Consider the following 16570-nt stretch of genomic DNA (forward strand, 5'->3'; position numbering starts at 1 on the left):
CAGTTTGAGTATAGGGTGATGGAGGCAGCATTTTGGGTGGAGGGTGAGGGGTGTGCCTTTGTGAATTTACAGTGAGTGCAGGGTTAGTTGTGTGTATAGTGCATGCCAGAGGATGTGAGTCCGTACAAGTGAATCGTGAAGGGATGTTCAACATGGACATCAGTTGGGGGTAGTCAAGGGTCGCAGCTGTGACCTCTAGCTTGCTCCCTTCTGCTCCTGGCAATTCATTTGTGACGTTTGCCTCCTCTGAGGTCCCTGGCCTCAGAGGAGGCAAATGTTTTCCCTCCTCTGATGCCAAGGGTCATAGAGAAAGTGTCGGGGGAAGCAGGGAGAACGCTAGAGGTCATAGCTACGACCCCCTATTACCCCAAATGACCTCCATGATTTTCGATTGTCTGTATATTTGCAGGGTAAGCAGAATAGGAAGTGTTCCGTCTGTAAGCAAAGTGTATTTTGAGTGCAGGTTTTATGGTGTGTATTGTGAGTGTTGGGTTGAGGGCTATCTTTGTGAGTACAAAATGAGCAGTTTGCTTGTATGAGTGCAGTGTGAGCAATGTGAGTGCAGGGTGAGTTGTATGCATTGGGAGTTCAGGAAGAAGAGACTGCTTGTGGGGTATCGAATGAGTGGCGTGCATGTGTGAGTGTATGGTGAGTCAGGTCTGTGTGAGAGTAGTCTGTGTGTGTGTGTGTGTATGTGTACAGTGACTAATGTGCCTGAATGCAGAGTTTCAGTGTGTTTGAGTGCATCTATGCAGGGTAAGCAAAGTGCTTGAATGTAGGGTAAGTGATGTGTCTGTGTGAATGTAGGGTAGGTGGTATATCTTTGTAAGTGTAGGGTGACTGGTGCGGTTTGTGAGTGTGAGGTGAGTAATGTGCCTCAGTGCCAGCTCTCAGTGTGTTTTGGAAGTGCAGGATGAGTGGTGTGCCTGTATAAGTACAGGGCGCAGTATATTAAAGCCAGACCTATTGGGATTGCCAATGCAAACAATTTAGCAGGGAAATGTGGTTTCAATTCACTCTTTAATTTTTTTATGTTTGTGTTGGCATCCTTTCTAGTCTCAATAGGAAGTAGTATAATTTTTGCGAGTATCACTGTTACGCACACAAACAAGAAATGTGCGCACACAAAAAGGTCACTGCATAAACATAAAAATAATTAGAGTGAAGACTGATCATAAGAAGCACTTTTAGGGATACAACTCACAAATGTATGTGCAAAATCATATGTAAAAATCACTTGCAGTTTCAAAAACACTTTAGTTTGCAGAAACACCCTTGTGGCAAAATAAGCTTGATTGTAGTATCACTTATAAGCAGAAAATCACATTTAGGTTCAGATTCAGCCACGGTGCAACATCAACAGGAGCGTGAAAGCACTTCTTTTAGGGGAGCAAACACCCCAAGTACAGCATAAATGTCAGTGTAGGTGCAATATCATCAGGAGCATAGTTTCACATAACCGTGCTTAATCACTCAGTACAGATTAAGAATGTGGCAGTAAGTAACTTCAGGTGTGAAAGGACTGTATCGGTATGCCATGGCTTGACAGCATATAGAGGTGCAAAATCAGCCTTGCTGCAGCATCGACATAAGTGTGGAAAACATTAGGGCAACAAGTCACTTTTAGGTGCAAAATTACCTTTAGTGCTGATGTGTCTTAACTCTTTTAGGTGCACAAATCACACGTAGGAGAACATTGGTAAAGGTGAAAATCACTTTTAGGTGTGCCATCACTGTGTAGAAACGTATTTAGTAGTAAACGCATAGCTCAGAGCACAATTATATTTAAGTGCAAAATCGCATTAAGTGGCCCCATCACCCTTTGAGTGAAATACAGTATAAATTTGTGGCACTCAGCTTCTTCTTGTCTAAGAGACTCAAAGCCATACACTGTTTGCAAAGTTCTGGCCCGAAGTTTAAACTGGGTTGAGATGTACGTGAATCGACATTAGTGGTGGAACTCCATATGACTAGAGTATGGAGTGGGAAGAGAACAGAGGACCTGCTAGATTAGCCGCGACTATATTATTGGTTGCTTCATCCATTGGAGGCTAGGAGTTCTCCTGGGTCATCCAAGTGAGATGTTTGACCCAATATATACTTGGGTGACTGCTGGCTTAATGCATCCTGGGCACCTCCAGTCTCTTCCTCTATCTACTGGACAGCAGAATTGAAATGGCATTGCTGTATAAACTGCTTACAAATCACTGTTTTTGTGCTAGACGACTTGTGTAATTTGCTTTTTTTATTTCATGTCTATTGAAAACTATTATCGGCTGGTGAAAAAATGGTCACTATCAACTTGGAGCAAAATCAGCTAGTGTGTAAACTATCTTATGGAGGACCATAACCCAGATGTAGGTACACAAATCACATTTAGGTATACAATTACATTTAGGTGCAAAATCACTCTTAGTGCAACATCAGTTTGCATGTGAAACCCTTTGCAAGAGCAAATCCCACATGTAGGTGCAAACAAAGCACACTTGTGAACAAATTTGCTCTCGGTGCAACATCACTACGAGTGTGGAAACATTCAAAGGCACAAACCAAGTGTAGGTGCTTAATAAAATTTTGGTGTTGGGGGAAGAATCACATTTAGGAGTACAGCCACATCATGCCATATCAGCTGGTGTATGTAAACACTTTTAGGAGATAAAACCACATTTACATGCACAAATAAATCCAGGTGAAAATGTCTTAGTAGGGCAAAGTCAACAGGAGTTTAGTATTGCTTTCAGTTGTAAAATCACCCAGGATTACATAATACGATAGTAAGATGCCACATGCCACATTAAATGTAAAAGTTGATCAATGGTTTGACTACACAGTTAAAATCATCCTTGATGTGGCACATCAGGACAAGCGTTGTAATCTTTTGGGGGCACTGTTCGAAGCTGACTCTTTAAATTAGTATACCAAAAAGAGGTATAATGCGCAAAGAGTCCTGGTATTCCCATATAAGTGGCGAGGGACTTGCTCTAGCAATCTCAAGGTGCTCGTCTAGGGGGTAGTGTAGTTGAGCAGCCTTAGGTTTATCAGAGAGGAATATTCGTCTTCTGCAATACACACGCATTCAATAAATGATGCACATGACTCAATAAGGTGATCCACACCAATTTATAAAAAATAACACATATCTTTATATAACTTTAGGCACAAAGATCATCCAAATTAGGTAAGTAAGTTTTGAATTCTGAATTTTTGCAGTTTTCAAAAATGGACACTGCAGTTTCTGAAGCAGTTATGTTATCCTATGGAGGAAAGACATACACTGCATACAGGTACTTCACAGCGACATACAGGACAAATCTCCTGGACTTAAGTTAAGTATGGGGCAAGGTCTAAGGCAGCACCAACGGGTCTCCTCATGTGTCACTGGGGTGACCGGGTGAACCAACAGGGGGGCCTAGGGGCTTGTGATGCTCGGAGACTTGGGGACACCTTTGGTCCTCTTCTCCAGGAGTGATGGGTGCAGAAGTGTTTTGCGGCATATGGTTTTAGTCACCGGAGACCCTCGTGGTGGCGGGCTCCCCACAGAAGCTGCTGGTGGTGTGGAGTAGTCCACTCCTGGCAAACCCATGGTGGGCTACGCTGGCACCATTGACACACCGACTTGGAGTGACAAATACAGTGGTACTGGCTGGTGTTGGGGTTGCATGGTTTTGAAGTCCTCACAGTTCTTTCTTTGGTACCTGCAGGGTGCAGGGAAACCGCTCCACTGCTCTATGTGGGTTCCCTGGGCCTATGTAGAAGTGCTGGCAGTCCTCCCAGGCTCTTGAAGGCACAGCAGCTTTCAGGGCAAGTCGAATTTGGTGCAATTGTTGAAAATAGGTACACAGGTTAGTGCCAAGCCAGTTGCTCCTTCTTCAGTTCTTGCTTTTCATGGCTCTTCAGTCCTTCTTTTGGGGCTGTAGGATTTGATTTCCTGGTACCAGGGGCTCCCCAAAATACTAGATTTAGGGGCATTAGGGGAGTGTAGGATAGTTGCCAACGGCTACTCACCCCTGTGTTCACTACACCCCCAATGTGACCAGTTCGTGTGGGAAGTGGGCATAACCCTGTGCCAGAGTTCCTAAGTTTACCATCACACAGTTGGCAGAGTGTAAAATTTCGTTTTCACTTCAAGTAGCCCACCTTAGTGGTGGAACTAGCCTGAAGGTGAACACACCTCTCTAACTACTAATTTTCACACCTGTCCAGGCGCCAAGGGGGCCCTGGACAGAGGGGGTCGGCATCCTGTCTTGTGAGGGAAGCCAGATTCGCATACCACAGGCGGTGGGTTCTCAGAAGCTCCCTGCCTTGGAATTCTAATTTACAGGTCATCCTGTGGGAGGGGGTGTAAACAACCTTTGCCCGAGCAGGCTTTGTTCCTGCCCTCCAGAGAACAAAGGCCCTCACACTTGGGCGTCAGAAAATCATTTGGGGTGGCAGGCTGGCTGAGACCAGTCAGTGAGCACAGCAGTAGTCGGTAAGTTTTCAGGGGGCATCTCTAAGCTGCCCTCTGGGTACATGTATTAATAAATCCAATACTGGAATCAGTGTGGGTTTATTATTACGAGATGTTTGATACCAATCATCCCAGGTTTCAGTGAAGCCATCATGTAGTTGGGGTACTCGTTTTTTCCAGTGCCCAGCACATGTTTTAAAATGGCTTTCCTGAGTTGTACTGGCAGTAATGGAACTGACCAGCACAGGGCATATCTGCTCATGCAGTTATACCTACACGTGTATTATAGTGCACCCTGTCCTAGTGGTGTAAGGCCTGCTGTAGGGTTGACGTTACCAATACTACTTGCAGTGTCTGTAGGCATGGCACGCAGGCTGTGTGCCATGTGGTGTTTTCACCTTTGTCTGCACCAAGACATGCAGTCTACATGAATTAGTTGAGGGTTCCTTTAGGACGTCACAAATGATGTTGTGGCCCTTAGGGACCCTCTTCAATATTTCAGGCCCTAGGTATCAGGGATACCATTTACTAGGGACTTATAGAGGTTGCTAAAGATATTGCCAATTAAGGTACAATTGCATATTTTTGGGAAAGAGATGGGACACTGGAGGGTTGAAACGTACTCCGGGTGATGTCCCCTGTCGGCGGATAGACCTCATTTTGGATGACCCTGCCAATGTCGGTGAAAGGACGCATTCCCTTGTCTAAGATGTTAATGCTATTGTGCTTCTTTTATTAGTTTTCTAATATCGCAATTTATTTGCATAGGTACTTTTTTATCATGCTTGAATGCCTGCTTGGTGAATTCATCTGGTCCGGCAGTCGCAATGTCAATAATGTGCTTGCCCACTGATAAAGGGCGGGCTGGGGCTCCCAATTTTGAGCTCTACTACCTTGCTTTCCAACTGCAGAGGATGGCGTGGTGGTTTGTTGAGCACAATTTAGATGACACAACAACACTGACATCACTCTTTGCACCTGCTACACCTTTTTCACCCACAAGTTTAAGCACCGTTCCCGCCCATGCACCTACTGTCTGTGTGGCTGTGCTTCTTTCGCCATTGCCTCTGTCTTACTAACGCCTCAGTGACGTACGCCTTCTGCTTCCGTTTCTCGGTACACCCAGAGGGTGGGCACACCTCACGGTGGCAGCTATTTCCCATTGGCATGAGGCAAGCCTAGATTGCAACCTTTTTGCAACCTTTTTTCCGATACTTCACTCATTTCATTTGCTGATGTGAGCACCTAAGCTGGTCTTCCCCTCGGACAGTTCTTATATACAACTCAATCATAGACACGGTACATATACACTGGAGACCATTGCATCTTGAACCGGTCACACATTGGGTACTTCATAATCTATACCTCCTGGACACTGGGCACCACCTGGTCACATAGTTCACCAAAGCCCTGCACGAGCACACCTGCCTGCTTCACAACCGGTAGAATGAAGAACTGGGCAGGGTGTGCAGCAACGCTGAGTGGGCCACTATCCTGGCCTACCCTGCCAATGTCTTCCATAACGTGCGATTAAAATTAAAACAGTACTACAACCTGCATAGAGCGTATCTCACTCCTGCAAAGATTAACCAGTTCTTTCACCGCAGGGATGCCTCCTGCCCCCGTTACATGTGGGAGGATGGGATGTACGTTGTTACAACGCATGCTTTTACAACGCATGCCTTTACGACGCAACTTTTACAACGACTTGCGTTGGGGGGCGCTGGATAGTGAATAGTTTAATTTACTGTTCCAACTCAAGTCCCCGTGGATAGTAGGGAAGGTGTTGGATAGTAAATTAAAACTATTGCCTATGCTAGAGCGCCCCCAGCGCAAGTCGTTTTAATGACTTGCGTTGTAATGGTTGCTTCGTAAAGGTACTTCGTTGTAAAAGTTGCGTTGTAAACGCTGTTCCCCGGGAGGATGCAGACTTCATCCACATGTTTTGGTCCTGCCCTCAGCTGTCCGATTCGTGGCCTTCTATTGCTGCTTGTTTGTTCCGCGCCACCGGAGTTCACCTTCTATGCACCTAGGTCACATGCGCTCTTGGCTTGCCTAAGTGTCATAATAGAAATGGGGCAGTTGCATGTTCCTTGACCTGGCTGTTCTCTTGGCTCAACGGGGAATCCTTCTTGCCTGGAAGTCGAGGGCTTTCTTTCGGCCACTCACTTGGGCTCGATCGGTGGAGGTGTTGGCTATGGCGGAGGGAGCTGCCTTGCAGTTGGAGGAGCTGCAGAGTCTCAGGAAGTACCCATCTCACACTGCTGGGATGCCCTGCTTTTACATCTAGGGTGGCTGCTCCTCAACTCTCTTCCATTTGCCTAGTGGCTCTTCCCCTGATGCAGAACCCACTTCCCAGGCCAGCACCTCAGATTTGTTCACTACCACGGATGCCCGGCCTATTGCCTTGCTTGACTGCCTCCCACTGATGCCTTGATTCATTACTTCCTCCCTCTCTACCTTCCGCTCCCTCTTCCCTCTATCTCCCCCTGGTTCTGCCACTTGCCTGCATTTTTTCAGCACTCAGCCAGTGAGATTTTCTCCTTCAGTGGCAGGGGATGTTTGGGTGTGTGCGGTGAGGGACTGGACGTCTCTGTATGCCGGGTGTGTGTGCACATGTTCTTCCTCATTCCCTTTCCCCCTCCTTTCTTCCTATTCTTGTTTTTTCTTGTTCTGAAACGTATACACCATGCCCTGTTATCTTGCTATTGTCATTGTAATAAGTTCATGTCGTGCACTGTTGAGATGGCAATACTATTTTCAGAATGCTTATTAAAAACAAGTTTGAAGTAAAAGATGCTAAATGAGGCAACATCAGGTGTTGTGTGGAAACACTTTCAGAAATACTGATCACATTTAGGAGCTAAGTCACCGTTCTGCAGCAATCAAGAGGGAAAAAAAGAAGGAAAGAAATGAGCATCAGAAAGTCAATTTAGCTGAAAAGAATGGGGTACAAAATCACCATTGGTCCGATATTAGAATGAGTATTCAAAATATTTAGAACCACAAATCTTATTTAGGTGCGAAATCATATTTAGACGCAAAACCGCTGTTGGTGCAGCAGCGAAGGACTGTGAAAACACTTTCAAGAGCACAAATGCACCACCCTTGCAGCGCATGGAGGCTTTATCCCACCATCTCTGCACTGCAATAGGATGCACTCTTTAGGCAGGTGATCTAACACACTTGAGCCAATAGCTAATCGTGAAAGGGAAATGCTCTTCTGGCCAATTAAAAGTATGACTGTCACTTTATTCAAGCAGTGGCTTCAATCGCTCTCAGTTTTTATTTGTATTGATTGCATGACGTTTGGCAGAGTACTAACGGTGTTTAAAAGCAGTTTACAAATTATTTGTGCTTTAAAAATATTGAACTAACTTTGCTCTGTTACAGAAATACATGGAGAGCATGGCTCTGAGCTGTGTGAACAGCTCACATCAGAAAACCCTGGATGACCTTAAAAACACAAACCTATCACTGGTTGGAGTAGGGGAGCGGCAGTGGTACTTTCAGACCTGCACCGAGTTTGGATACTGTAAGTACTAATATCATCTCTGAAAGTCATTACAATTGTGCATTTCACTTCTTTTAAAAGTATTGCAAAATACCACTATATTCATATATGGAACGACTCACTTTTGATACCAAGGTACACTTGCGCGTTACCATTGAGTTATATAAGGCATGTTTTGTGGAAATATACTGATGCGTTTTGCTACATACCTGCAATGAAGACGTGCAAGCAGGTGAGCTTATAAATAATACTTGTTTAAAACATAATTACTTGAATATCAAAAGGCACACTGTGCCATTGAAAAACAGGTGCTCTGGGAATAGCATTTTATTTGGGAATCCACAATTATGTGAAAACGTCTTGTTTAGAAAGTTTATTAACCTTAAAAAAAATAACTCTTTATATTATGTTTTTGTTTTAGTCTCTGTCTTTATGATAGCGTTGACATCAAGTGTGTACATTATCTTAAGACCATAGTTAAAACAGTCTAAGTTCAGTTAATGTTAGATATCCAAATTTTACATATTATTATCTATTAACCTAATTAGAATTTCTAAGGTTCTTGTTCTCCCCTCGGCCCTCTTATTGCTGAAATTAGAGATTTTTTATTGTTACCAAACTCAATGGTACTCATGTATTACCATCAGAAGGGTGAAAGGTTGAGCGAAACCACCGTGATTCGAACCTGTGACCATGAGGCTTGGAATCCACTGAGCCATTTTGTAAATGTATCTAGGTTTTCACTGTGTGAAACTGCAAAGATGCCACTAAACAGAAGCTAGCTGTGTATTTAGGAGTTTTGCGTTGTGCTGCGTGTCACCTGATCACTTTTTGTTGCTGGGATAAAGGAAACATTCTCATTATGCATGCAGTGACAAAAAACAAGGATGTTGAGTACATCTGGCTGTGGGATCTGTTTCTTCTATCCAGAATTCTATGTTTATTCTCCTTTGTGAAGTGCTCGCTGGTTGAAAGCTTTCCTAAAGTAACTGTGCTTTAAAGATCAATTTTTTTTAAGTGAAGCTGAAGGCTGATGGCGTTTTAGAGTTTCGGGCCTTGTCCCCTAAAGATCTACCTCCATGTTTAAATCTTTTGAAGGATTACTGTTGGATTAGGAGCTGGGTGAAAGCTGATGTGAAGGTCACGCTTGGATGTAATATGGAGCAAAGTTTTGCAGGCTGTGAGGACGTCTGCCCCGTGAGATTTTTGCATGATACAGAGTTTTAAATATTTTTCTGTATTTCCCTAGAAGCCATTACAGTTTTCTTTTCTACCTTGATGTGATACTTTCTGCTTAAGTTCCAACACAATCTGACTTAACTAGTTTGTAATCTTTGAAATTTAGTGATGAGGCTCTTTGAGATGCCAGTGTACATCACATTACAGTAGTCCAGGTGTGCTGTCGCTACTTCTCGTGGCATATCTATTCGATATTTTGCATGTAGGTATGGGAGGATTTTCTCTAGAGAATGTGAGATTAAACCAGAAGAGAATTCCTCAGTTTTTTTTACCTGCTGTAAAACTGCTGGAGGAGTTCCTAGATTTGTAGGCCAGGTGAAAGGGAGCAAATCAGGACAGGCCATCTTTCACAAGAGAAGGTTTCCTTTTAGGATATTTTTAAATAATAAGATTTCTCTCATCCCATGATGGAGACAGTATAGCCACTCTGAAATGCTGACCATCTTTTTTAGACAAATGACTGTCTAGATGTTTGTCCACGTACATTGGAAAGCAAGCCTGATGCTGAATGGGAGTTTGTCAAGAAGAGCAAAATGATGTAGAAGAATTGTGGTAAGAGGGTAGGCCCCTTTGGAAAGTCACAAAGCGCGTTGTGAGATGATGATTCTGAATATTAAATATGTACTTGATGGGTTTGAATTTAAATTAAGATTCAACCCGTTTGAAGATCAATACGGACACCGACACATATTCTTTAACTCTTTTCAACAAAATTTTGTAGTCGAGCATGTAATGGGCTGCTGAAAGATAAAGGAATATTAAGGCAGCTTGTTGATCATTGTCAAAGGTGATGGGTAGAATTTCCTTGATGTCTGTAAGAGCAAATTATGTCCCATGTGTTCTTGCAGTTGTCTGGCTGATTTCGTCCAAGAGTGGGGTGACGACAACTCATTGAGTTAGCAACACAGCCAGCCACAGAATATGGAGGCATCCAAATAAACACTTTCTAAACTCCCTTCCCTTTGAATCCGTCCACTGTCCTTTTCAATCCAACTAACAGACTCACATGTCCACCGCTTAAATTCATTTCATATTGTTCCAAAGTAGGGTGCTTCTCCTCGAAAAGTGCTTTGATGCTTCATCAGGGGTATCAAGCACTATATAAATGCAAACCTTTCCCTCTTCTATCCCTCCACTATCCTTTCAATCCAAATAACAGATTTACATGTCGACCTCTCAAATACATTTCATATTTCCCTATACTAACTCACCACTAATCCTTTTTGGGTTCCAGAGTAGCATGCTACTTGCCGAAAAGCGTTTTGACACCTTGCCAGGGGTACTAAGTGCTATATTAATGCAATTACAATAACAATTAATTATGCTAGCGGTGTCAGCCACAAGAGTAGGAAGAGGTTTCTGCACAGAAGCTGCTAAACATGGTTGCTTTGCCAATTTGTTTCCCACAAAGAATGATAGAAACATAATTCAAATTTACATCTGTTTGGAGCAAGAGACACACTGAAACGTTATATTGAAAACATAAAATAACATGGTCTGCTGAAGAAAAAAAATCATTAAGAGAATTCTATGGTGGTGGGAACATTAAAATGAATGTCCTGCATGCACATAAAACCTCGGTTTTGCTTACAAACAGTGATACTGTAGTGGTGGCAAATGATACAGAATAACATGCACTCTTGTTAGACTGTGATCACTTTAGAGTGTTTGTTTGTGAATATCCGCCTCCAGCACTCAATGGCAAATGTTTATTTAGTCTTAGGAAGACTTGTAAAATCTGTAGAACCCAGTTTCACATGCAGACTATTCATTCTCAAACATTTGCCATGTACGTGTTTTTCAAAAATGTTTGATTTCTTTTACCAGAACTGTACATATAATTCTCAAAAGAAGAAAATGAAAACTAGAAAAGTATGCTAAAAACAAAATCAACATCTCTTAAAAGCAAAGTAAGCCTTGTGAACAGCTAATTTTGAGCCCTTTTGTCATTTGCTTACATTTACAGTCTTAACATTCACATTTATGTGCAGTGTCTTAAGTCGTTTCCATACATATTACACTCCCGGACTCACTCAAAGCTGAATAAGCAAATTGCTAAATATTGTAAATATGTTTGTAACATATATTCCACTTTGTTGCATAGTGCTGTTCCCAGCTATTTGCCTTTTAAGAAGCAATTCCTTAAGATGTGTCAACTACAAAGTAAATAGTATAAAAGGTTTCTAGGAGCATAAAAATGGTTTTATGTTTTATCATCTCCTTCTTTCAGATCAGACCTGCGAGCAAAAGACATGTCCATTCTCCCAGCTCATGACCTTGAAGTCCCAAGTGGATCTGTGTTCTCAAGTGTTTGGGATCCCTGCAGACACCGTTGAGGCTTCTGTGCAGTTTACTAACGAATATTACGGAGCCGATCATCCTAAGTCCAGTCGAATCATCTTTGTAAACGGTACAAAGCAAACTTTAAAAAAAGAAATAGGAATAAGTCTGACTTTTGTGTACAGAATGCGTGATTCAGAATAATTTCCATACATACGTATTTCATGAATGTTTTTTTGTGTGCCACTTTTATTGTCCATGACAAAACTACCTCTAGTGACCTTTATTTGAAAGGACAATCTTGAAGTTGCAAGTGGGACTATTTCTTTGATATCCTACGTCTCCTTCTTGATGAGTTGACACATACAGGAACATTTAGTCGTTGGTCCTTTTTGAGAAAAACATTTCTTTTTTTGTTTTTGGTCTATTAAATTTTGCTCTTGGCATCTCCCTTGGAATGATCTCCAAAGGTTAATAGTTGTTCTCTTTACTTGCCTTAGTCACCCCCCACTTGGCCTCTAAAAGAGCTCCTGATCTGTTCTGAGCTATTTCTTTCTTCCTTGACACACTATCTTATAATTTCAGGGAGCAGGGAATATGAATTTCAAACTCACAAGCCTTATTCAGCATCTGTTTGGAAGAATCACCTTCACAGCTAAAGAAGGATGTTGTTATGTTTAGCTTGAGCCTGTCTCTCAGGAATATTGGCCATTGGTTCTTATTCCATTGCCATTTTGAGACTGTTTAAAAAGACTTAATTAAGCAAGGGAATGGGGATCCCTCTCTCTTGACTATTCTTACTTTGTCCCTAGAGGAATGTACCATAACTCTCAATTTATTTTGCCATGAAGTGATTGACTTGTCTCTAGAGTGGAGCTCAGGCTGAATATCCTTTCTAGTTTCATCAGTATGCCACCTTGCTCGAAAACCATGGCTTACCAGCATTAACCACAGTCACCTCGGCTAGCGTAATCCTTTGTATTTAGATGCCAGGCAAAATCGTGCAGTGCCTTTTTCAATGACCATCATCACCACCTCATAATAAAAACTGAATTGTTTGTGCTGAAAATATGCACACAGTTTTCCAGCCATTGGTTGTGCACTGCCAAGGTGGTAGCTGTGCTGTTCATTAGGACCGGTCTAAGTCTCCATAGTCCCTTTTGTCATGGATTTGACTCCTACTTACAATTTTGTTGTACGGGCCACAATGTTTGATAAGAGACCGCCTCTCACCCGTTGTCTATGCTCACTCTTTTTTGGATGTCAGGCAACTTTTAGAAATATTTGTCTGGCACATAAAGCTGATAATCTGGGTCAGCCGGCCTGCCTTTCATCCAAGCTGAAAATCTGAGGATGAGTAGTGTCCAGGAGTTCACCTCTTTTAGAGATGGAGACTGAAGTCATGCAAAAAAAGAAACTAGCATGCTAATTTCTCTCCATTATTGTCTTAGTGAGATTTTTTTTCCCTGTCCCACAGAAAGAAATTGAGGGCTCCCTTTTTTTCTATCTGCAGTTCATTTGAGGTGCCATTTTCAGTTACAGGCACCACACAAGCAAGACATATTTGTCATCTTTTTTAGGGTTGTCATTCCATTTTGAAGAAAGCAACGTGTTATTTATTGGGCAGTGGGGAGACCACAATTTTGAGAGGAGTAAAACGGAATGTTTTTATGCTTTACTGTTAAATATTTTAATGTTAACTGTATTTAATGGTCCTGTATTTTATACCTTAATTATAAAATTAAAATAAATAGCAAGCCACAGTCTATTCTAATTGGCAATATTCCATTAGTAACATCTTAAGGTGTGCATTATTACACAACCAATCAGCATTTGCTTATTGTAATGTAACAGAATTAGTTACATAGCTCCACTGAGTCCTTCAGCATAAGAGCAACCATTTATTTTTTTAACAAGCAGTGCGTCACTGCATACCCCTGATTTAAAGCTACTCCTGTTTACCAGCTCTCTTCGCCAGATCCCACAACTCCATTCTCGCCTTCTTTCCCAAGTCTGCCTGTCCCCTTTTTCATTTAAGGGTGTGTTTCTCATTTGTTAATTTACACTATTCTTGCTTCCTCTTTGATGGCAGGTAACATCGACCCCTGGCACGCCTTGAGTGTGCTGAAGAACCAGTCTCACTCAGAGCTTGCAATATTTATCAATGGGACAGCCCACTGTGCTAACATGGGTTCCGCCAGGCCCATGGACCCACCTTCCCTGAAGAAGGCCAGAGAGGTAAGATCACATATTTCGAAAGCTTTATTGTTGCTGTGGATAATGAGCAGGCATGAATGAAAGTTGTTCACAGTTGATATCTACAAAGTGAAAGATGTGTATAGGCATATGGCCTGGAAGCCCGTCACCCCCTCCCAACACAATCCCCAAGGATGGGAAGACGGACACGGTTCTGAACTTTTGGAAGGCGGGAGGGAGTCACCCTCCCGGCCGTATTTATTAAAATATAAAACAAAATTAAAACATTAAATAAAAAGTTTCATAATCATGTACAATTTTCATTTATTACATTTCGATGAAGACATGTTCTTTGGCTAACCTTAACAAATCTCTAATACAAAGGTTTCCTAGCCGAGTCTAACATCCTGCAAATGCATACATTCTAAATTAAAATTGTACATCCTAGCATTAAGGGCCAACGGCAAGGTCTTAACCGGTGTCAGATCCCTACTACCAAAAACTCTCGCCCTCACGGTGTGAGTGGCGGCCGCGCAGAGGACTGTACCCTCCTTGCCAACTCTAATTTCCCTTGTCTTGTCGGGGGGCCCCCTTTCCGCTCGACGCCATCTTAAAGGTCGTCCGAGCACCCGTGTGAGGTATCTGTAGGAAGGACAGCGTGGACTCCCCCCCCCCCCCCCACCCCCCACCCCCACACTCTCTATCACATCCGCCGTTGCGGATATCCGGGCCCCGGGAAATTCGTAGGAGGGGCATATAGCCGCCTCCTCCCCTGGAAGGGGCCTATGGCCGTCTCCCCTTAGGTGACCCATCCTTAGTGGGTGCCGCCTCCCAGTGGGAGGGGCCAATGGCTGCCTCCCCCCGGGCGCTCCCATCCATAGTGGGTGGCGCCCCCCTCTAGGGACCTTGAAATTACTGCTCACCGATCATGACCTTACCGCCCGACCAAAAAATAAATACGACATTTGTTCACCTACTAAGGAAGAAAATATCAGCCTACCTAATTGTATCAAACTGTTTACTCCTAGAAGAAAAAACAGTATCCTACTGACAGAAGTCACATCATCAATCTAGACATTAATTTTCCTTCTATACGGAGGGATAAAAGATGTTATCAGAGCAAAACTTTATTGCAAAACAAACATTGCCATAAGGGGCTGGTGGGTGGGTCAAAATTGCTCCTTATTCCGTCGAGGGCTCACGAGCAACGAGTGGGTGCAGCCTTCCAAGCACAGGAACAAGAGGACGCTTCTTCGGATTCCCGCTCTCTTTATTCTTCTTCGGGAGGGCGTGTACCCTCCCCCGGTACGCCTACTGGGCGTGGCCATCGGTGTAGGTGTCTAGGACAACCCCTCTTGGGCGGGAAAAGGCGCGCCCCGGCTACGCCGCTTCGGGCATACCAGCCGAGACACGCCTCCCGCCCAAAATGGCTTCCCGGGAGGATCGGGGCACCCGACCATACGTTCAGGGGGACCGAGTGGTCGCCCCTTTCCATATGGCCGGGATGCCCGTCACCCCCTCCCAACACAATCCCCAAGGATGGGAAGACGGACGCAGTTCTGAACTTTTGGAAGGCGGGAGGGAGTCACCCTCCCGGCCGTATTTATTAAAATATGAAACAAAATTAAAACATTAAATAAAAAGTTTCATAATCATGTACAATTTTCATTTATTACATTTCGATGAAGACATGTTCTTTGGCTAACCTTAACAAATCTCTAATACAAAGGTTTCCTAGCCGAGTCTAACATCCTGCAAATGCATACATTCTAAATTAAAATTGTACATCCTAGCATTAAGGGCCAACGGCAAGGTCTTAACCGGTGTCAGATCCCTACTACCAAAAACTCTCGCCCTCACGGTGTGAGTGGCGGCCGCGCAGAGGACTGTACCCTCCTTGCCAACTCTAATTTCCCTTGTCTTGTCGGGGGCCCCCCTTTCCGCTCGACGCCATCTTAAAGGTCGTCCGAGCACCCGTGTGAGGTATCTGTAGGAAGGACAGCGTGGACTCCCACCCCCCCCCCGCCCCCCCCACCCCCACACACTCTATCACATCCGCCGTCGCGGATATCCGGGCCCCGGCAAATTCGTAGGAGGGGCATATAGCCGCCTCCTCCCCTGGAAGGGGCCTATGGCCGTCTCCCCTTAGGCGACCCATCCTTAGTGGGTGCCGCCTCCCAGTGGGAGGGGCCAATGGCCGCCTCCCCCGGGCGCTCCCATCCATAGTGGGTGGCGCCCCCCCTCTAGGGACCTTGAAGTTACTGCTCACCGATCATGACCTTACCGCCACAGGCCGGATAGTTGACCGGCTATCCGGCCCCCCCCAAACTCCTCCTAAAGGTCATGCTTCCTCAAACCCCTTAGCCATGCTATGAAGTCTCCTATGAGTAAAACATTCCCCTCCCGGGACAGGTGAACCCCATCATTCAGATACATGTGATCACCCCGAATACACCCATGAGGAATGCTATGCAACTGCGCCGAGCGAAACAATCTACCAATTTTGTTGTTAACCTTCTTCACCGAATGGTTCAGTGCTGACACTGAAAGGACCCCCCCATACCTTTCTGGGAATCATGTGGGACCAGGCAATCGTGCACCCCGGGATTCTTTTTGCCAACCAGCTAATGGCCGACAAAACTTGCTCGAGTAATACTCGTCTACCCAGTGTCACCAAGTCATTGCCCCCCAGGTGTACTATGACTACAGATGGCGGTGACCTCTGCCGCCCTAAGAGACCCTCAACAAAAGATTCGAATTGGTCAATACAGAGCCCGCCCCTTCCATGGAAGGCCACTCTGTACCCGTATTCCCCAGCTGCGCGAGTCGCGTCACCTGCTCTGAATACGTCCCCGGCCCGCCTCACGTATGAGTGGCCCACGACCCAAACC

The 16570-nt window shown here is 44.2% G+C and overlaps 1 protein-coding gene across 1 annotated transcript in view; it reads left to right on the forward strand.

Annotated features, from left to right (window-relative positions):
* Positions 1-16570, forward strand: part of LOC147692451 (thymus-specific serine protease-like) — a 109379-nt gene that overhangs the window by 76884 nt on the left and 15925 nt on the right. Inside the window, exons 9-11 of the mRNA XM_086938651.1 lie at positions 7844-7985; positions 11434-11613; positions 13576-13721. Coding sequence (XP_086794777.1) covers positions 7844-7985; positions 11434-11613; positions 13576-13721 — 468 coding nt within the window. The remainder of the gene's footprint in view (positions 1-7843; positions 7986-11433; positions 11614-13575; positions 13722-16570) is intronic.

Source organism: Lissotriton vulgaris, chromosome 9 (genome assembly GCF_964263255.1).
Source record: "Lissotriton vulgaris chromosome 9, aLisVul1.2, whole genome shotgun sequence".
Taxonomy (NCBI): domain Eukaryota; kingdom Metazoa; phylum Chordata; class Amphibia; order Caudata; family Salamandridae; genus Lissotriton; species Lissotriton vulgaris.